Raw genomic sequence first — 20,974 nt, 5'->3', positions numbered from 1 at the left:
ACTTCACAATGCTATCTTATAAAGTTAGTGAATAGCATTTTTCACATTAACTGCTACAAAAGACAGAACCACTCCAGACACCTGAGTGAACCTTGATGCAATTTGACAATGCCTCTGCACAAATAGTTTTTCTGCTGTTGTGAAAGACTGCTTCCAGCTGTCAACCTGAAAAAAAAACAACCCATGGGCATTTTATGTTACTAGCTTCCAATTAATATTGAAGTGTGGCTTCTATTGATAAAGAAAGCACTATTAGAATGCAGTGTCAGATTTCAGGTTTGTGATATGTGGATGTTATTCACTGGAATTGATTATTCAATAGTATCTTATTATTGTGGTTATAAAATAAATACATCTCCAGTCTGCTGCATTAAAAACAAATGCTACCAGCAAAGTTCACATGTTCTTATTTATATATGGTTATACATAGTTAATTTAATTTTCATATATTTGTGTGAAACTATTCTGATTTTAATTCTGGAACCAATTCATAATTTATGTAAACTATACAATATTCCTGTAAAGTATATCAATGCTACCCCAAAGGATATTTCAAGAAGGCTAAAAGTACAGCTGTTTCCCTTAAAGCCACCTAGCTGGTATGAGTTGATGGTGTGATTTGAAACAGATTCCTTGAATCACAGAGTTCTGAGCTTTGTGGCACAACTTCAAGCTTGTCGCACAATGAACAACAGATAATGCAATCTATGGACTAATGACTGAGAAAAAAGCACATTTCATGCACAAGTCTTATGGCATGGTAAGTATGTTTAAAGTCTGCATCTTTAGTCACTACATCTCCAAAAGGAAGTAGTAAGAGAAATTCGAAGTGGCAATACAGATGGATTCTCTTTCTTTCTTTCTTTCTCTTATATTTTTTTAAATACATTTAGTATTGTTGTAAATTTTGTAAGAAGTGCTCCTCCATATGAATGAAAAAGCAAAACCCTAGTTAAAGGACGGGAGAGGCCTAAAATGTTTCTATGTCTGCAAGTCAAATATATTTTAAAATAGAACCCTTACAAACAATCGAGCTTCTGAATAAGCCTATTTAGGACTAAGTTGTAACTTGGAATAGGCAAATCTGTCAGTTTCCTCTCCCCCCCTTCAGATATTTTAAAACCATGAATCAAGACCATAAAGAACTGTGTGAATGTTGTCAAATTCCTCAATAAGGAAAGGAATTAAATTCATTTAATGAAATTTCATTAAATTCTCCCCCACTTGCATCAACCAAATTCAATACCTTTGCCCAGAAAAGAAAGAAAGGAAGGAAGGAAGGAAGGAAGGAAGGGATGGCAATGCTAATTCATCATTAACATGGTTAGATACAAAATGGTTCAAACTCAGGCTTTTACATGTGAAGCACTTGAAACAGTGGACCTAGATGACAAACTTGTGAGTTCCAGTTTTGCATCACAGCATTTATATTTCAAGTTACTTCCTTCCCAAGTATGAAGAAGTTAGCATTTTTGGCAAAGCTTCTTCCTAAACTACAGTTTTCAGCCAGCCAACAGAGCTATTAGTCATACTGAACTGGGGAATTCTGAGAATTGTACTTCAAAAAGGATTTTTTTGAAGTGTTGATTTTACAAAAAATGAACTGAAATGAATTCTTATGTATTTCTAGAGGTAGTGAGCTAGGCTTGTTGCTGTCAACTGAATTGAGCATTTATGCAGGAGCAAAACTCTAGCTGTAATCTGCTGAAAAGAAAGGCAGAGAACCAAATCAAACTGAAGAAAAAAAGTATACATTCACCCCTCCAAGTCCACAGATTTGAAATAGGCAGATTTGACAATCCACAGAGGGGCAACCCACCATTGAGGTGAATGGGGCGTGCTCCCACAGTGCGCGCCCTATGCTCGTGCAGAGGAGCATGCCCCATTCATTTCAATGGGGCTTGATTATCTGCGAGTCTCCCAACTCATGAGGGGGGGAGGGGTCTGGAACAGATCTTCTGTGAGTTAGGAGGGACTGTATATCCAATGTGATCTGATTTGCAACAAAAACGTCAATCAAGACATTTGAATGAAAGTGATGCTTCCAAATTTAATTCAGTAAGTTATTATTAATTGTCCAGTAAAACACTGTTGAACCAGGCTGTAGGTTTTATAGAGAAGGCATGAAGGCTGTTGCAGTTGACCTTAGGGGAGCATCCTTTGTTTCTAGCTCCTTCAAAATGTCTGTGTCCTTTTAAAGTTGTCTTCCTCCAAACTAGAACTTTTTTTCCCACATGGACGATGAAGCCCATAATTCTGTTGCCATGGAATTATGAGAATCTAACATGGCTGGGAAGCAACAGGCTTGGGAAGGCTTGGGATCTATTCTTACAACATCTTCTATTCAGTTTGTCACATCTGCATTTTTTTTCTTTCCACCTGCACCAACATATACACTTTATTCACTCTTCAAATGTCTTGGTTCTTAAAGGTTAATAAGGAGTGATTGATTTAAGTTAGAAGGCACTGATTCACAGGTACATCAATAAATGGATAGCTACAAAGATTGTTCAGTAAATCAAGAGCAGGGAATTCTTAATCTGACTTTTAAAAAAAAGAATCTCTGAGCATATGCAGAACATTTTTCTGCCCAAGTGAATCAGTGCATTCTTTCTGCCTCCTCACTCCCAATCAAGAAGCGTACCCTGCAAAGATCAATGGCAGAACACAGGTTCTACATACAGAATGGAGCTAGGGATTCCAAATACAATGTGTGGCATATTCAGTTTTAATAATCTGGAATCTAACAAGCCAATTCTTCTCTGCACCCATCTTAATATACCTTATCTGTATAACTAAAAAGTGATGAGTATGCTAGATGAGGAGGAAAGGGGTGGGTAAAATGCAGAGTGGGATGTGTGAAGGGGAGGGAGAGGACGGAAACCAAGACTGAAAGAATTGAAGAATAGGTTTGAGCAAAACTTTTCATTTATTAATCTAAGAGTATAACACTTAGTCCCAAGACAGATGGGTGGGAAGCACCGTCCTCAGGCCAAATTTAGGGTTCCAGAGCGTGCAGCATCTACACGCTCCAGAATCCTAACACATATGGACAACACCATCTTTATGTGGCACCATCCATATGTGGTGTATGTGCACAACGCAAGTGCAGCACCCACACCTCTGGGCCCCGCCGCTTGCATCATGGACAGATCACAGTGTGCCAATGGCACACTGATGACATCGTCCCCACACGCCAAAAAGAACCCATTTTTTCTGGGTTCTTTTTGGTCCAAAGGGACGCTGCGCAGTTTGGGAAACTGAGCGCCTCCAGCCCGTCCCCTTCGGGCAGTCTGGAGAGCTCCTTAGTTAGTAATGCAATAAGAACTGCAAAGGTGTTCATTGCAGCACACCACAAATAATACTATAATATACAATAAAATCAGTCCAAAATACATTCAACAGGGGAAAAGCTACTGAAGAAAATATACTGTTCCACCCAAAACAAAGATTCCAAATACTTTCCTTTCATACTGCTCCATGGCAGAAAACACCAAAAGGGCTCCAAAATTCCTAATTATACCATAATATACAGTAAAAATTAGTCCTTAACATAATCAATAGATGATGAGAAGTTACTGAAAAGAGTGACTATGCAAACACTTTCCTTTCATACAGACCTATGGGGAAAGGTTTTTTCTGAAAGGGCTTTGACTCCTACCAAGCAAGCAAGGTACTCCACCACTCCATTCAGTTAGTTCTAAGATTCATTTTTCCCCTTTTCCATTCGTTTTTTCTTTACCAAATCCTGCTTTTCTTCTGCTCTACAAAGTTCTCATGCTTCCTGTCTTCCCAAAGAAAGCACACTTTAGTCTGTCTAACAACAGATCCACATGACACATTTTCTCCAACTGTATTACTTCTCCTGAGGTTATATGCCTGTTTTACTTGATCTCCCAGGAAAAGCAGGCTATAAATAAACAGTTTATTATTATTATTATTATTATTATTATTATTATTATTAAAACATATTTATGAATATACATAAAAATTGGGATGTAATACTTCACTAATTTCTTTCTCAAAGGAAGCAATGAATAATTTTAGCAATTTTCTTCCCACTGTAAGAAAGTCTAATTTTAAAGCCAGTAAGACAATTCACAATTTTGGACTTATTCTGCACAACATTCGCACATGGTATCTCTGTACAAAAAACAGTATTTTGCCACATGTGGACTTTGAATAGAATAAGTGCTAAACTATGAAGATCATCTTTCAATGATTTTCCTTGTTAGAGTTTTTCAGCTGTTTAAAATTATTTTTAAACACTTTTTGAATTTGTTAGACACCCTAAAGGCACCAGATCATGTTTGATCTTGGAAGCAAAGCAAGGTAAATCCTGTTTAGGATTTGGATGGGGGAATGCTAATTAATACTAGATGCAGTAGGGGAGATTTCAGAAGAAGGAACTGGTAAAACCACATCTGAGTATTTCTTCTGAAAACCTAAGAAAACCTTAGAAAATTCATGGGGTTGCCATAAGTCAACAAGTAGCTCAATGGCACACAAACACACACAAAATATCTATAGAGACAAATAAAGATACAGATAATAATATGTACTCAGTTACCTAAGGTCTCACTTGTAAATAACATTTTTAAAAAAACAAAAAAGTTGTTTTGAGAACAGCCAATGGTGCAGTTTGTGTGCCTTATTCATTTTGGAATAGAATAGTTTATCAGAATCTACATTAATAATAACATAGCCATGGACTTTTTTGTCCGATAATCCTATTAATACTCCTCACCCTCTGTCCACTTTCAAAGATACAAAGAAATTAAATACTAAACTAGAAATCCAAAATGCTCTGTGTGATGTTCTGCGTGGGTGGTTTTCAGTTTTCCCACTGGCACAAATCCTATACCTCTCAGAACCTCCTTCCAAAGACAAAGTTCAAAGAAGCACTCCATTAAGTGAACACTGCTTTCTTCTCTTGTTAGAAGCAAAAGTAGGTCAAAACACTCAAGCGTGTGTGACCTTGATTAGCATGTACAGAACTTCTTGGATCCCAGTGTCAATATTTAATAAATTTATTGATAACATTTCTAGCCAGTCCTTTTATTGAAACCCCCAAAATGCTTCTTGATGGGGTGAAAGATGACCTATGTGTTTCAGAAGAAGGAACTGGCAAAGCCACCTCTGAGTATTCATTATGAAAACCTAAGAAAACCTTAGAAAATTCATGGGGTAGCCACAAGTCAACAAGTGGTTCAAAGGAACACACACACACACACAAAATATACAGATAAAGATACAGATATGGATATAAAGAAGGACTGTCTACAGCCAAAACACTGTGTCTTTCTTTCTGCCAGAAGTACCTACAGAACACCACAGGACAATTCTGACAGGCACTTAGCATTGTTAAATACATTGGTTGCTAGGGGAAGAGGTCTGAGGCCCTGTTCAGACCAGCCTGGAAGGCAGGCCTGGGGGCAGAGTCGGGGCATCATGTCCCATGATGCATGGCCTGACTCCACCCCCAGGGTGCCATGACGCTGTGCGCTGCTCCATATAACACACGGCATCATGGTGCTCCTCCGGCGCTGCATCCATATGACGCAACACTGAAGGAGTGGCGTATAGGCCATGACAACATGGCTATGGTGCCCTTTCCAGGATGCAAAAAAGAGCTGCTTTTTGCAGCTTCTTTTCGTGCCCTGGAATGGCCAGATCGGGGTGACATCGTGAGGTTGCAGCAGCCCTGATCCGGCTGAAAAGGGGTGACTGGAGGCTGCCTCTTCGGGGCTGTTTGTACAGCCCCTTACCCTACAGGTAGACCCTGTTTGTATTTTCACAGTTGAAAATTATTTATATTCAAAAGCAGGAAAAGTGAATGCAATATTCTGCTGACTCTTAGTGAAATCAAATCCCCCCGCCCCCGGCATTTTTTTTCTAGTGAACTATTGTCCTTGTTGACCTTGTTGACCGGTAGGAAATAAAACAGATAAGATGTTCTATGGTAAAAATGTTGCTATCCTCTGTATGCTACTTAAACCACCAAGGTATTTATTTTCTAGGAATATGATAGACATTTAAATACTGTATCAAATTACAGAAAAGGTGAAATTCAATCCTATTTTTTTAAAAAAAACATTGGCTACTTCATGTTTTGTCTACGAACATATGGACTAGAGTATTTGAAAAACCTTGATTTTCAGCTGATAAAGAAACAGGACAGGTAATATTATTTACATTTCGGAACATATTGCATCTTATAAAAGGTGCTAATGAAGAAAAAAGATCACAGGAGAAGAGAACAGAATTATGTCTAGGTGGGTTAGGAGACTTTGTTTGATGTCGTTGGCAGTATTAATATGTCCCTTTATAAACAATGAGATACACTGGTAGCCAAACTCAGACAATATCATCTGCTCCACCATACAGTATCTAATTGAGATAATTGCTCTGCCACTTTCTGGTATTCCTGAATGTCAAATTCTAAGTCCAGGTAGAGCTCACTAAATCTCTCTGTTCATATATTAAAGGTAAAGGTAGTCCCTTGACATGAATGTGTAGTTGTAACCAACTAGGGTGCAGGGGCATCTCTTACTAGGCCAAAGAGCCAGCGTTGTCTAAGGACTGTTCTAGTGGCCAGCATGACTGCACTGAACGCTGTTACCTTCCCACCAAAGTGGTACCTATTTATCTACTTGTATTTGCATGTTTTCAAAGTGCTAGGTTGGCAGAAACTGGTACTGGTGACAGGAATTCACCCTATCATGCAGCACTCTTGCCTCAAACTGCCAAACTTCTGATCTTCTGATCATCAGTATTGGCATCATAACCACTACAATTCATTATAACGTTGGTATTCGAACAGTGAAAAATGTAACAAAATATTACATTTAAAATCTCTAAATATTTCATTTAAAAGAACAAATATTTCTCAATTATCTGAATGGTAATAATTATTTCTTAGGAATCTTTCAGCAACCTTTCAGCAAGTTTGTATCATGCCCTGTGCTCTGACTCAGTATTTTGTGGCTGTCCCATAGAATATGTGTCACCTGTCATTCAAAATATTTTCTCTGATGGTTACAGGCATATTACTCCAACAAATTCTACAGCAAAGACTCCTACCATATACGGAGAGAGAGAGAAATTCCAGAGATGCAAGCTGGGTTCAGAAAAGGCAAAGGCACTAGGGATCATATTCCAAACATACAGTGGATAACGGAGTGCACCATAATTTCCAGAAAAAAAATCACCACATAGTTTATAGAATACAGTAAAGCCTTTGACTTCATAGAATCCTGATGTTATCAAAAGGTTTTTTACACTGAATTTGCTGCCTGAATACAGCCCAGATGCACTCTGGCAGCCATTTTCTTAAGCCGCCAGAGTGCAGCTGGTAGAGAGTATGCACCCAAGTGACAAATTCAGCAGCAAAAACCTTCTGATAAGATCAGGATGCAGCCCGAACTGAAATTTAAACTGGGAGAAGAAAGCCAAATTAATAAACCAAGTGATAAGCTCCATTCTCTCACCTTATCTGCTCAACCTGTAGTATGTAGAAAATATACACTGAGCAAGTTTAGATTTAGAGGAAGGAGGAATGAAGATCTGAGGGAGGAAGATCAACAATCTAAGACACAACACCCTATTACTAGCAGAAAACAAGGTCTTGGAATAATTACTAAAAAGTCAAGCAAGAAAGCACAAAGGCAGATTTACAGTTGAACTTTAAGAATACAAACATAATGAACATAGAGGGTATACACAAATTAAAAAATTTAATAAGGAGGAAATTGGAATAGTTACAGATTTTTCAAACCTGGGATCAGTCATTAATCAGAACAAAGAATACAGTCAAGAAATCAGAAGAAGACTGGGACAGGGGATAGCAGCTATAAAAGAACCAGACAAGATTCTAAAGTACAAAAATATTTAGTTTTATAAAAATATAAAACTAAACACTAAAGTTAGGTTCGCCCAAGCAATTTAAACAATTTAATTTTGATTAAATAAACCAATCTCTTTACTAGACTTGAGCAAGCATTCAAGAAGGCCAGTGACCTTGATGAATTTAAATCTAAATATACTTCGGTTCATATGAGCTCTAAAATGACAATTTTACTTAGGCTGAAATGATTATCTTAGAAAAGTAATTTTACTTAGTTACAGGCTTGGACATACACTAATGGATGTAAAATATTCAGATTGGTCCAGAAAACATGTCTTGTTACTATGTCTACATATTCCTGTGAATATATGGATTTCCCCTGTCAATGAAAAGGGATGGGTCAGGGGCAGAGCAGATACAGGTCAGAGGCATTGTTTTATGCTAAGAATCACCAAAGCCACTTCCTTCCTGGTTTAATCATGGTTTAAAAGCTGAGTGTAGTAATGTTTTTTGTATGTTTGTTTCACTTTCCCCCCAGAATGAACACTGGTAAAAACCCTGTTTTGCCAGCAGATTTGAAGGAGGGAGATCTTCTACAGCTCCCAAGATAAAAGGCCTAATGTTATTTACTTTTCCAACAGTTATCACGATCTAACTTGTATATTTGCTTTAGCTTATTATAACACAGAAGGTACTTAAATCTTAAATTATTCTGAAGATTAACACAGATGGTTGTGCCACATTTTCTAAATCCCTTTCTTCTCCCAACTACTTTGGAAACAATATGAACTCAGCTTTTAATGTATGAGAATCCGGAGAAGTATACTTATGACAGTAAAACCTATCTACCAGTGAGGGTGGAATAAAAGTCCAGTGGGGTGAAAAACAATTGCTGAAATGGGTGATTTTGAGCAAAGAAATAGCAGAATTGCAAGATGCTGAACTCTTTCCTTATTCACTATTTTGCTATGCCAAAGTAGCCTTACAAGTGGCTTTTCCTCAGCATGCAGTTCCAAACTTGTTCACAAATTGGTAAATACGCATCAGGAACCCTGTATGGGATAGAGAGCAGCTTGTGGTTGATTGCTATAATAAAGAAGCAAGCAGTGTCCAAGACCCTTTTCTCCCCATACTATTCCCCCCACTCATAATCAGCCCTTCTCAAATTTTATTTATCAAATATATGGGCTGTACAGATGGGCAGGAAGGGGCGGTGAGATGCCATCCCTTTCTGCCCTGAATTATTGCCACGGCAACCGCACGTCAAGACAATGATCCACTCGAAAAGGGAGCCACAAAACATGGTTCCTTTTTCCGCTGCTACAGAGGTGCCATAATCACCCTGGCATGGCGCTATGATGTCCCTCATGCTGTTTGGATGCAGTGCATGAGGGATATCATCATGGCGTGCCCCATGTAAATGGAGGCACACAAAGATGGTGCCTGCAGCACGTGGTAGGGCTTGGGATGCAAACGCTCCACCCTACTGAGCCCTAATTTCAGCCCCAACTGGGCTGTTGGAGCAGTGTACTTTTACTCTCAGATGCCTACCTTGTAGAGATAATCCAGACAATATGGGATAACAATACAAGATCTGACCAACATCAGCATGAATTGTTTTTATCTTCTAAATCACTGGAATAATCAACTATATTAAAGTTGCAATAGGGAATAGAAGATGGAAAGAAGGATTATTCCAACAAATCTGTTAAAAGACCATATCACTTTAGCTGCTCCTTTACCTGGATTCTTTGTAGCTTGTCATTATAAAAACTACTATTTATTTAACCTTTAAGATTTAATAACTGGCTTTCCTTCTCTCCTCCTGTTTCCTCCACCTCCCTTTTTCATTTTTGTGATGCCTCCTACATTGTATGCCTGTAGCTTGGGGTGGTCTTGTTTTTATTGAACATATGTAAGCTGCCATGTAAGTTTTTTTTCACTAAAAAGTGCCTACAAATGCTTTAAATAAAAGTTAACCAAGGAGAAACCTCCTTGCCGCTACTATTCAGCTTGATGGTCTTTGTGTTGTTGTTTTCAGATTTCTCTTGGAATTCTGTTACATGCTGTAGAACTCTGCTAGTTTGGAAGAATTTCTCCATACTGCTACTGCTTTCTGCATTTATTAACACTATATTCCTTATAGTTATTTCAGCTAGAACACTGTACACACAAATATATATACATGTGTACACACACACACACACACACACACACACACACACACTCATAGTTGTTATAATCCTTTTATTCAAGTCTTTTGGACAAATTAAATCAATGCCTCTGCTCTTTTTGCCACTAACAAAATCAGGGGATTGGTACAGGAATTTTATGGATTCACTGAGAGATCAAATGAGTGCGTGATATCAATTATTTTAATACTGGAATATAAAACAAGTCATTTGATCAATGAATTTCATGCAAAGTGGTATTATCTTTTCTGGTTGGAAATCATAGCTTCACAAATCCAAGAATTTAAACTATGGTAATGAGCCATAGACTCACCTGCAATTGCTTCTGCTGCCATTTCTGCTGTTAAGAATGTGTGTGTTGTGTGCCTTCAAGTCATTTCTGACTTATGACAATTCTAAGGCAAACCTATCATTGTTGTTTTTTGTTTTGTTTTGTTTTTTGCAAGATTTTTTTCAGAATGGGTTTGTCATTGCCTTCCCCTGAGGCTGAGAGTGTGAGACTTGCCCAAGGCCACCCAGTGGGTTTCATGGTCAAGCTGGGAATAAAACCCTGGTCTCCAGAACTGTAGTCCAAGACTCAAACCACTACACCATGCGGGCTCTATTCTCTTAAGAACAGACACCCCCAAAATGCTTTTTATTTCAATTGCTAACAAATCTTACCATTAATAGATAGATGAAGTGTCCTACCAAGTTTATCTCAAATTATTTCAGAAATGTTATGAATTCTATACTCAGAAGTATATCTCCCATGATTCAATGTGTCCAGTATGCTGTCTTTGTGAGACAGTAATAAAACGGAAGAGGCAGAAGACCATCATCTTCCACCTCTCATCTTGTATCTCTGCTGCTGCATTATTCTCTGGGACAGTTGTGATTAAAGATAAGGAAAAGCTTTGCTATATTATTTATGTTGGTTAAAATGTCTTCAGTATATTTTTGACCATTCAATTTGCTTGAAAAGAAATTGCTTTTCTGAAAAATATTTCAGAAGAGGAAAACATTCTAAAAGGTGGGCATCCATGTTCATATATGTACATTACTTATGATATGCCTTAAGGAGACTCTCTCTCATTGTAACTCTTCCCATGGATTTTTAAAATTTCATATTATTATTATTATTATTGTCCCAAGTCAGAAAGTGTGGGCAGTCAGCAAGACTATAGAGTGGCAAAGATGGGTATGAAAGGTAGCAGGGAAGGGCACATTCCCTCAACTCCTTTACAACAATAAAATAAACTAAGAAAATATAATCAGAAGCAGTATTAACAGACCATGAAAATGAAGCAGAATATTTTTCACAGAGGAAAAAAGGTTTTGGAAAACTGGAGGATGGATTTTTTCCCTAGAAAATTAGCTTCATCTGTTTTTGGAGATGGACAGAAAGGTGCCTCCCCACATACACCATATAGCTTTCAGAGAACGATTCATATAACAGAGATCTGCATTAAATGATGATGTATCACACTTTAGAAATTTAGCATTTGGAAGGCCTACAGAAGGAACTTGATCCTGAAGAATCACAGTACAACTAAACCTAAGCCTAAAATTTTCAGAAGACATTTTTGCTAATTTTTTTCTTAATGCTGAAGCAGATGGCACAGAAAAAATGGCTAGAGTCCACTTCAGTCCAGATTGTGCTGGGACTATGGTGACCAGTTGGTGCATTCCCAAAGCAGGCCACCACCACAGTCCAGAACAGGCTGTCAGCAGGAGCAGATTATATCCACTCCTGAAAAGTCTGGCTCCTGCTGCCTCAGAGCAACTTCCAGCCACTTGGGCGGGGGGGGGGGGGGATAATTTGAATGCCATGCCCCTAAAGTGGCCAGAACCCACTTCTTTTAGCTCATCTGTTTCAGGCCTTACACTCCAAGAAATAGAAAACCACATGAATTTTCTCCAATTGCCATTTCTTCCAGTGTTTAAATGTTTAATTTTTAATTTAAGGTTTCTTTAGAAACATCACATTTTACCAATTTTCATTTCAACCACATGAAACTATATATATGTATATGTAAATGCATTTAGGCTGTGTGTATAATATTATAATTGAAAGGTATAGTTTTTATTTTGCTAGTTGTTTATGTCACAATTATTACCATTACATTCAGTGATATACAGGAATAATTATTAATAAGTAAAATTAGTACAAAAAACATTAATAAGAATTCTGTATGATGTAGTATGGGAAGAGGTCAATGGATGTGTGTGTGTGACACCATGGGTTACGGCACTGGGTGACTCCAAATCTAGTGATGTCAATTCTTCTAATACTGTGCTTTCAGTAAAGTTGTACCTTTGCTCACTTATTCCTCTGCAGAAGCATGTGTGATTAGCAAGTACAAATACATTTCTGAATATTTATTAGTATTTGTAAGGAGTAGTTATAACCTGCTTATATACGGGCTGCTTTTGGAAACTGTTCAGAAACCTCAGCAGGTTCAATATGCAACAGCCAGACTGCTGGCCTGAGCTAATTACAGGGAATATGTAACTCACTTCTTTAAACAGGGCTAGTGGTTTGTTTTCAGTAAATGGTGTGGCCAGGTTACATGCTATATGACAGGAATGAGAAATATTTTAATTGTGTAGACTAGCCTTCAGTGGCTGCTCTCAGGCTGTGGGACTCCCATCCATAGGAGGCTAGGCTAGTCTTCTCCCTGCTTTCATTTTACTAGCAGGGAAAGACCTTTTTGTTTAAACAAACACTTGATGGCTCATTAGTTGTGTAGATGTGTGTTTTTATGGGATGAAGGATTGCTATATGTTTATGTTTCCGGTATCTTTATGGAGGGAAACCTTGGGAGCCATAATGGGATGGGTAGGAAATCAATAAAACAACAATGGAAGGTATGATATAGGGAGCATTGGATGGAGTCTAATATCATACCCTTCAACACTTTACAGATTACACACATATGGCCAAGCAATAGCAGAGGATGGTAATGATGTCAAAGTTATTAATGAGGAAGGATGTACAGGTGGGAGAGGCTGCAGCAGTTCTCTTTTGTCTGAGCCTACTGGGAAGGGCAAGATTCGGCTTCAATTCTGTTCTCCTCTCAGCTAATAGAGTACAAACTACTTTTACCCTTTGAATTCAGTTTGCAACAATTGAAAGAAGCAGATGACCAAAGGGGAAAGCAGAAGGAGGACAGAAAAATGGAGACATTTTAAAAACAGCTGAGAAAGTGAGGCAGTAGAGGGTTACTTTGGTCTGTCCCTGCCAGATTCAGACAGTGGGAGAGTGCGAAATTAGGGATCCCTCTGTCTGCAACTATGTAGCCCTTGACTGGAAAGCAGTTGTAAGCCTGTGGCCCAGAACAGACAGGCATAATGAAGCAGCTTCTGGCCACTTTGGAGGCATGATGTTCAAACAATGCCTCAAACTCATTCCAAAGCCGTGTTGAAGCCACACTTGTGTCTTTTGGACAGGACAAAAAGAAGCCGGGATAATCCAACTCATGGTGGCACAGGTTGGGTCCTGTGGCCACATCTCACTTTGGAAGCAGGCCATGCAGTTGGTGCGGTTCCAACCCACTTGTGGCTGGAGCAGACTCAGGCCACCCTTTTGCGCCCATCTGCTTCAGCCCGGAGTTTGTCTTTCTTTGGCCCAAGAGGTTCTAGTGTGAATGATTGCTCGTTCCTTCACCTGATGTCTTCTCTAGGTGGTGCTTTTTGTTCAATCATTCTTTCTGGCTTCTCTTTTTCAATTCTTCCACTGCTCTGCAGAATGGGCTGGCAAAAAAACTCCACCTTACAATTTCCTACCACATTTCCATATATACTGCTAGCATTAGAGCATCATTTCATATGGATCAGAAGGAGGCAAATTGCACAAGTAAAGCAACAGCACTGTAGGTAGGATCAGCATTTGCAGTTGCAGACATGTTTTGTTACCTTTCACCAAAGCAGCATTACACATAAAATAGGGACATGAAATGTGAGGAGCATGAGCCAAGGGAAGCTGAACATAGTAAAAACGGAAATTGAATGCATGAACATAGCAGTACTGGGAGTGAGTGAGTTAAAATGTATAGGAATGGGCCAGTTTGAATCAGACAACCACACAGTGTTCTACTCAGGGAATGAAAAGACAAGAAGAAACGGGGTGGCTTTTATACTAAGAAAAGATGTTGAAAAAGCAGTCAGAGTATACAATGCAAAATCAGACCAAATCGTTTCAATAAGGCTCCATGGTAAACCTATGTATATCTCCATAATTGAAGTACAGTGAGCCCATGCCATATGCAGGCTCGTTATAGGTGGCTTTCAGCTTACACTGATGCCGCCGGGGAAATGGGAGATTGGTGCACGTGCGCATGGCCACACTGCGAGCACGAGCCCCATTATAATGTGCTTTTTGCTTTGTGTGTGTGTGTGGGGGGGGGGGGGTCCACTGTATATACACCAATGTGGATGTGGATCAGGGAATTTTTATTGAAGCCTACAGTACAGTCTTGGGCAAGGTAACAATTCCCACCTATCCTACCCCACATAAATATTGTATGTAAAAGAGTGAAACTGACATCTAGGTTTTCTCTTACAAGAATGGTTGAATGAAAACATGGTAAGTCTTTTACAAAACAAAACAAAACTAAGGGGTGAAACAGATCGGCATTAAAAAAAATGGCTTCCGGGCATCTTGGGGGAGTGGCATACAGACGACGCATGCCCCGAAGATAGCTGGAAGCCAGCTTCAAGCTGGGCAGCCACCCACACAGGGGCCAGCTTCCAGGCACTCCAGTAGTGCAGCATTTTCAGGGCAGAAAAGACAGCTTTTTGCCAGTGCAAAAAGAAGTGCTACTTCTTTTTCAGCCGACAAAAAGGTGGGCTGACAAATCAGGCTTTTTCAGGGATGGATTGAAGCCACCCCTTTGTGGTGGTCCTTTTCACCCCTAAATAAGAGCCTTGGAATTCATTCCTTTAAATAATTCCGCCACAATTTCCTCTAACACCACTCCACTCTCATGTTTTTCATATAGACTGAAAGAAATCCCCAATCCTAATAATCAGCAATGACAACGACAACACCAATAGTCAATTGAATGTATGCATTTGAAAAAGAATATACAATAGCATTGGGAATAATAGATATAGAAATTGTTTTGATAAAGCAAAAGAAAGGTTCACACCTTACCTCTTGTGTTAGCCTCCCAGCGTCTGAATAAAGTTGCCTGCTCCTGTTTGATTCCATCCATCCCCAAGCAGTCAACAAGAAAACTTCAAGTAATAGAAGGAATAGCCAAAAGCTTCTTGATTGCATTGTTTTAAATCTGAGGGATATAAGCAGATTTCAATCAGAGTCTATGAAAAATATACTGACTCAAACACTGTGTTGAAGTTGCATGCACTGTGGATTAGCTTTACATATTTAATGCTATCCCAGAAATTGTTCAGATAGATATCTATAGAAATAGGTTGCACTGTGTCAAAGCAAAAAAGATTTGTTTTGGTGACTTCTATAACGTTTATCACATCCTTTACAATGTTGACATGCCTGCATCTGAAAAAGTTGATACAGTATATGCCACCAGGGAGTAATTTCCATAGCCAACCTCACAGTTAGAGCTGACTGAACAGAAAAATCTACGTTTTGTGACAACTAATTGTGAAATTGTCCCCATCTCTTAAATATCCAAATAGTTTTTGAACACATAATCCAATGGGCAGAAAAAGATTTTTTCTGGGCAGTCAGATAACCACATTGCTGGTTGGTTGTCTGTAATATTCCCTAGATATACTGGAATGATTACAAATTCACTATACTATGAACAAATTTAAGATTGTTTCAATCATATCATGTATATTTTGCCTATAGAACAATAACAGCCAGAGGAGCTGTGCAATAAGTAGAATTTCACACCCGCCCTGTTCCTCTCTTTTATGTTTCACCAGAAGACATTTTAAACCTCTGGTCATTGTTTAGAACAAACCATAGTTTACTGTTTCTATAAATACAACAAACTGTGTTTTTGTAGCCATAGTCATCTAAGATAAAATCTGAAACACTGTTTGAATCTTGATTGTTTGAACTAACCATAGTTAAATATAACTTCTGTTTTTTATATTTTGATTGAACAGAAAAACACAGTTTGTTCAAAATCATGACTGAAAGCTCATATGCAAAGGAGGAGGGAACTACACTCATCCCTCCATATTTGAGGTTTTGATATTTGCGGGTTTTATTATTCATGGGTTTGATTAATATGTTCTCTCTATGAATATCTAGGTCCTCTAATGCAACTCTGTGGTCAACTTTAACTAAAAGTTGCACTAAAAGACCTAGAGATTCCTAGAGAGAATTCTCTACTAGGACCTGAGAGTCATTTTGGAAATGGAGGCTGCTTCACATTTTAAATTGAATATGTTGATGTGGTTCCTGAGGAAAACACAAAGTTTAAATGACAGAGGTATACCCTATCACACTCATGTTCATGTGCTGGAAACCAGAGTCCCCACAAACATGGACTGGATGTTTAAGAAGTTATTCCTGTACATATTTGATATAGGAGTCCTGATTACTGTATAAACAGTTCAGTTCTTTTGACACTAATAATTCCTTTGGTAGTTTATGCTTCTTGGGGCAGAAAATACTATTTTCAAATGTGATTACTTTCAGAACAAAAATGAATATAATAGGGCAGCAGTACTTTGCCAGGAAATAGATCAGATCTACTGTAAATACTCATGCATAAGTCTAGAAATGTTAAGTCCAAAATTTGATTCAAAAAACATTAACCAAGTTATCCACAAGTCCTCAACTCTTATAAAATACAGGAACCATCCCCTGGTGAAAGGTGAGAGCGCAATCTGTCTTGGAAGCACTGACACCCCTGCCCCCCTTACTCTCTCATCCATTCAGTCTTTAGGGTGAGCACAAACAGGTATGCATGCTGGGGTTCTGTAAGTTCTTTGGCACTGTTTTCCTTTGCTTCATCCTTTACATCCTCTGTTATATTTCCCTAGTTTTTACTCTTGACATATTCATGGGTCATATCAAAATCCGTAATTTTGGCTCCAAAACCTGCCCCTGATTTATACATGAGTTTGACTTATTGCAGAGTATATATGGTAAATAATGTTAACAGAAACATGCTAGAGGTGGCCAGAAGAGCTGCTCCATCCATAAAATGAACTTTTCAAGATTTTGAAGACTGGCTGTTGGACCAGCTGTACTACTGTGAACAGCAGCATCCAAGGCCTAAGAAGCTGGACATTTTCCTTTCATCGTCCCCCAGAGTTCTCACAAGACTCTAGTCGATTGTGCCTTAGGTTTATATATTTATTTTCACTTATGGTCAGCTATCTGGATAGGATATAAATATATGTAATATATTCCAAATATAAATATTCCAAATTAATCATTTAATAAATAGTACTTGATGTGGAAGCCAGGCATGCATTACTATAAATATAATCTTAGTGCAACAACCTAGATTCAACCACTACCCAGATTCAACCACTATTACAATGAGGGATGAGCTCAAGACACAGTTTTGCAGTATTTGCCTATGTATATTTTCATAAGAACGAACTGCAGTTTTGTTTGGTGGGAGTGAAGAGTGGTGTGCCTATCTGTACTGCCAATTTGATGGACAGATATTCATTCTGTTTCATAAACCAGATTTTCTTTTCTAGTGTCATTTTCAAGGATTAATCATTTGAGTGATGAGAACAATTTTTTGCTTTGTTTCATTACAGCCGCTCAAAAAGATGAGATTTCTGTTATTTCTTTTCACCAAGCTTACGAGATACTTTCTAGGATGTGTAGTAACTGTTAGAACAATTCAACTAATCTGTTTTTGGCCCATCAAGCTGGAAGACCTGAGTGCTAAAGCCCAGGTCTTCTCTCTACATATGTGTAATATGAAGGAACAGCAGCTTGAAGAGTGAGGAAACTGATCATTCTCTCCACACTGTTAAAGATACAGATTTATGCCCACCTGAATTTGTTAAAGCCTTTGGGGTCTAATCCAGTTTTAAGTGTTTTTACTGGTTTTAACTTGTTTCAAACTGTCATACAATTTAATGTTTTTAGACCGTATTTTATTTTTTACTGTTTTTATGCTTTTGTTTGAATAGATTTTATCGTAAGCCACTTAATATTCCTGGACATCAGGTATGGACTATAAATATAAATGATAAGAATTTATTAATAATAGAACACAATAGCAGGTTATAGACCGCCATTAAAGTACGCGCAGAGCGCGTACTAGGGTTAGGGAGGTGCAGTGCTTCCGCACCTCCCTAACCCTAATACGCGCTCTGCACGTAAAAAATGACGGCGGCCGTTCCAGACGGCTGCCGTCATGAGGACGTCACGGCCGCGCTGCCTCTACATGGGGCGGCGCGGACGTGACGTCCTCGCTCCGCGCCAGGGTGCCTAGGGCGCCCTTTGCGCGAACCAGGAAGGAGCTCCGTTTCGGAGCTCCTTCCTTGTTTAAGGTGCCACTTTGCTTCGCTGGGCGCAGCCTTCAGACAGCTGCGCCCAGCGAAGCAAGGGAGAAAGGGGCCAAGCGGCCCCTTTCTCCCCCTCCCTGCCGCTGCGGGGTGTCCTTGGGGCTTGAAGCCCCAAGGACACCCCTTTTCAGGCTGCGGGGAAGCGGCGTTTTGCCGCTTTCCCGCAGCCTGAAAAGCGGCGGATCGGGGCCTCAGCGGCTGCCGTTCTAGCCGCTGAGGCCCCGATACACCGGGGAAAGGGGCAGGTACAGCCCGCCCCAAATAGGCGGTCTGTAACCCGCCAATGTTAAGTAACTAGAAACTAAATTATGTGATAAGTAAATTAATACTTATGTGCAGCATACAGTGGATCCTCCATGTACACTGGGGTTAGGGGCACAGGATCCCTGTGAAAGTGGAAAAACCACAAATAAAAAAATTCACTATTTTTGTTACCTGAGAGAACAACTCTATAGGAGTCTCTAGGTCATCCAAAGCAATTCTATGGTCAAGATCTGCCAGAAGTTGACCATGAAATTGTGCTGGAGAACTTTCTGGTGCCTAGAGAAGAGTCATCTCTAGGAATCTCTAGGTCCTCAAGTGTGACATTTGGCAGAGGTTGACAGAAGAGTCATGCTAGAGGACCTAGAGATTTCTAGAAGGAACATATTAATAAAATCTGTGAATAATCAGTTCCACAAAAGTCAATGCCACAAATGTGGAGGGCCAACTGTACTAAGCACCAGAACAGGATCACAAAAACATCATCTAGTGACATCTACTAGGCAGAGCACCTCATGTGTGAAAAGGCATTTCATTTATTTGTAGAATAGCCCACAGCATTTCCAAGACCATATCAGAAACTAATAGAAGAGTTTTTACCTTTCCAAACAAGAAATTGTATCTGGAAGATTTGGACAGTACTGACATTATACATGTTTAAATCAGTGGAGCTTATTCTGAAGCAAGGATGCATAGACAGGCAGTCATGTATCACATAAATGTTAGGTTTCCAAGGATTCACATGGATACTTTTTTTGTCTTGAAAGTCGGTATGGGATGTGAAGATTTCATGCATCATCTTATATTGTTAGATATTTACATCATAGTATTTTTGGGGGGGGCGGGGGGAGAACTGTCCTTGCACCTCTCAACTGTTTTTCCTTGCATAGCATATCTGTTAGCTTTCAGAGAAAGGGCAGCTACAGCCACACTACTGAAATAATTCAGTTTGACATCGCTTTAACTGCTGTTATATTTCTCAGCCTGTAGAAATAGCTTGGAGCCACAGGAGGTAAAGCCGTGTTAAACCAGATTATTTTGCCAGTGTGGATGCAGCCCAGGTCTCATTCCAAGTTCCCTGCTTATTGGTTTTTTGTTTGTTTTGTCTGTATCTACCCAAATTAATTCAGATTTCCTTTTCAGAATATTCTACCCATTTATAACAGATTTATTTTTATCCCTCCAACTCATATTGTTGTTGTTGTTTTCATTCTCTTATAGCCATCAGGAACTACATTTCATAGTAATTTTGAACACAGCTCAGTAAAAAGTAGTTTTTCAAAATTCCAATTACATGCTGACAAAAAGAAAGTGATTGAATTATAAATAATACTCAAATAAAGCAGAATATTTGTAGAAATAAGCTTTCAGTACAATTACATTATCAAGTGGGGGGGTGCAACAGATCACCCTGAAGGAGCAGCAGGATGCCGCCCCTTCCCTAGTTGGATTGGGGCCACAGCAACCTCACGCCATGCCCTGATCAGGCCTTTTGAGGGTGCAAAAAGGAGCTGCAGGAGCCGTAGGGACACCGCGCACTGTGTGGAGCAGTGCATGGCATAATGGCGCCCTGGGGGTGGAGTAGGGCATGTGTCATCTGGATGCATCACCCCAACTTCGCCCCCACACCAGCCTTTCAGTCTGGTCTATACAGGGTCTGGGCTACTCTTGTGCTGAAGTATTATTTGTTAGACTTTATATCTGATACCATCACAGCAAAAAGAACAATTTTATTTTGCAATGGGAGATTGCTCAGTGTTCCCAGCTGTTGAGTACCGTAACTATCAAACCTGATTAGTAGGCAACAGTAAAGAAAACCAGTATTACAATAGTTTAGCTGAGTTTTGATAACTGTCTTTATTTATGCACATCAAATGCCAAGTAGCTGTCCCCATTACCTTTTTCCCTATCTTTGTCTACAGACATACAAATAGATATACACAGTTACAGCCAAAAGAATACACATCAGTGACAGATATATGGTGCAAGTAGGGATGCCATAACCCGGCGGCCCCCGTGACAATCACGCTTTTGGGGGGCCCCTCCCGGTCCCGGTCTGGTTTGGGGGCCCCCCATGCCTTGTTCCCGGTTCGGGGTCCTCCTCCTGTGGCCATAGCCGCTGCCGCTAATGCGGCTGGCTGTGGCGCCAACCCACCTCCTCCTCCTCTTCGTGGTGGGCTGGGCAGCGCCAACCCACCTCCTCCTCCGGCTCCGC

The 20,974-nt window shown here is 39.5% G+C and overlaps 1 protein-coding gene across 3 annotated transcripts in view; it reads right to left on the bottom strand.

Annotated features, from left to right (window-relative positions):
* FSTL4 (follistatin like 4) overlaps positions 1-20,974 on the bottom strand; it is a 645,791-nt gene that overhangs the window by 603,595 nt on the left and 21,222 nt on the right. For all 3 annotated transcript variants that reach the window (XM_089530298.1, XM_089530316.1, XM_089530307.1), the window contains exon 2: positions 15,176-15,311. In XM_089530298.1, coding sequence (XP_089386424.1) covers positions 15,176-15,301 — 126 coding nt within the window. In that variant the 5' untranslated portion in view covers positions 15,302-15,311. The remainder of the gene's footprint in view (positions 1-15,175; positions 15,312-20,974) is intronic.

The sequence above is a fragment of the Sceloporus occidentalis genome, unplaced genomic scaffold, assembly GCF_023333645.1.
Source record: "Sceloporus occidentalis isolate IW3139 unplaced genomic scaffold, rSceOcc1.0.p SCAF_1, whole genome shotgun sequence".
NCBI lineage: Eukaryota > Metazoa > Chordata > Lepidosauria > Squamata > Phrynosomatidae > Sceloporus > Sceloporus occidentalis.
This window is presented reverse-complemented; position numbering and strand designations above follow the sequence as displayed.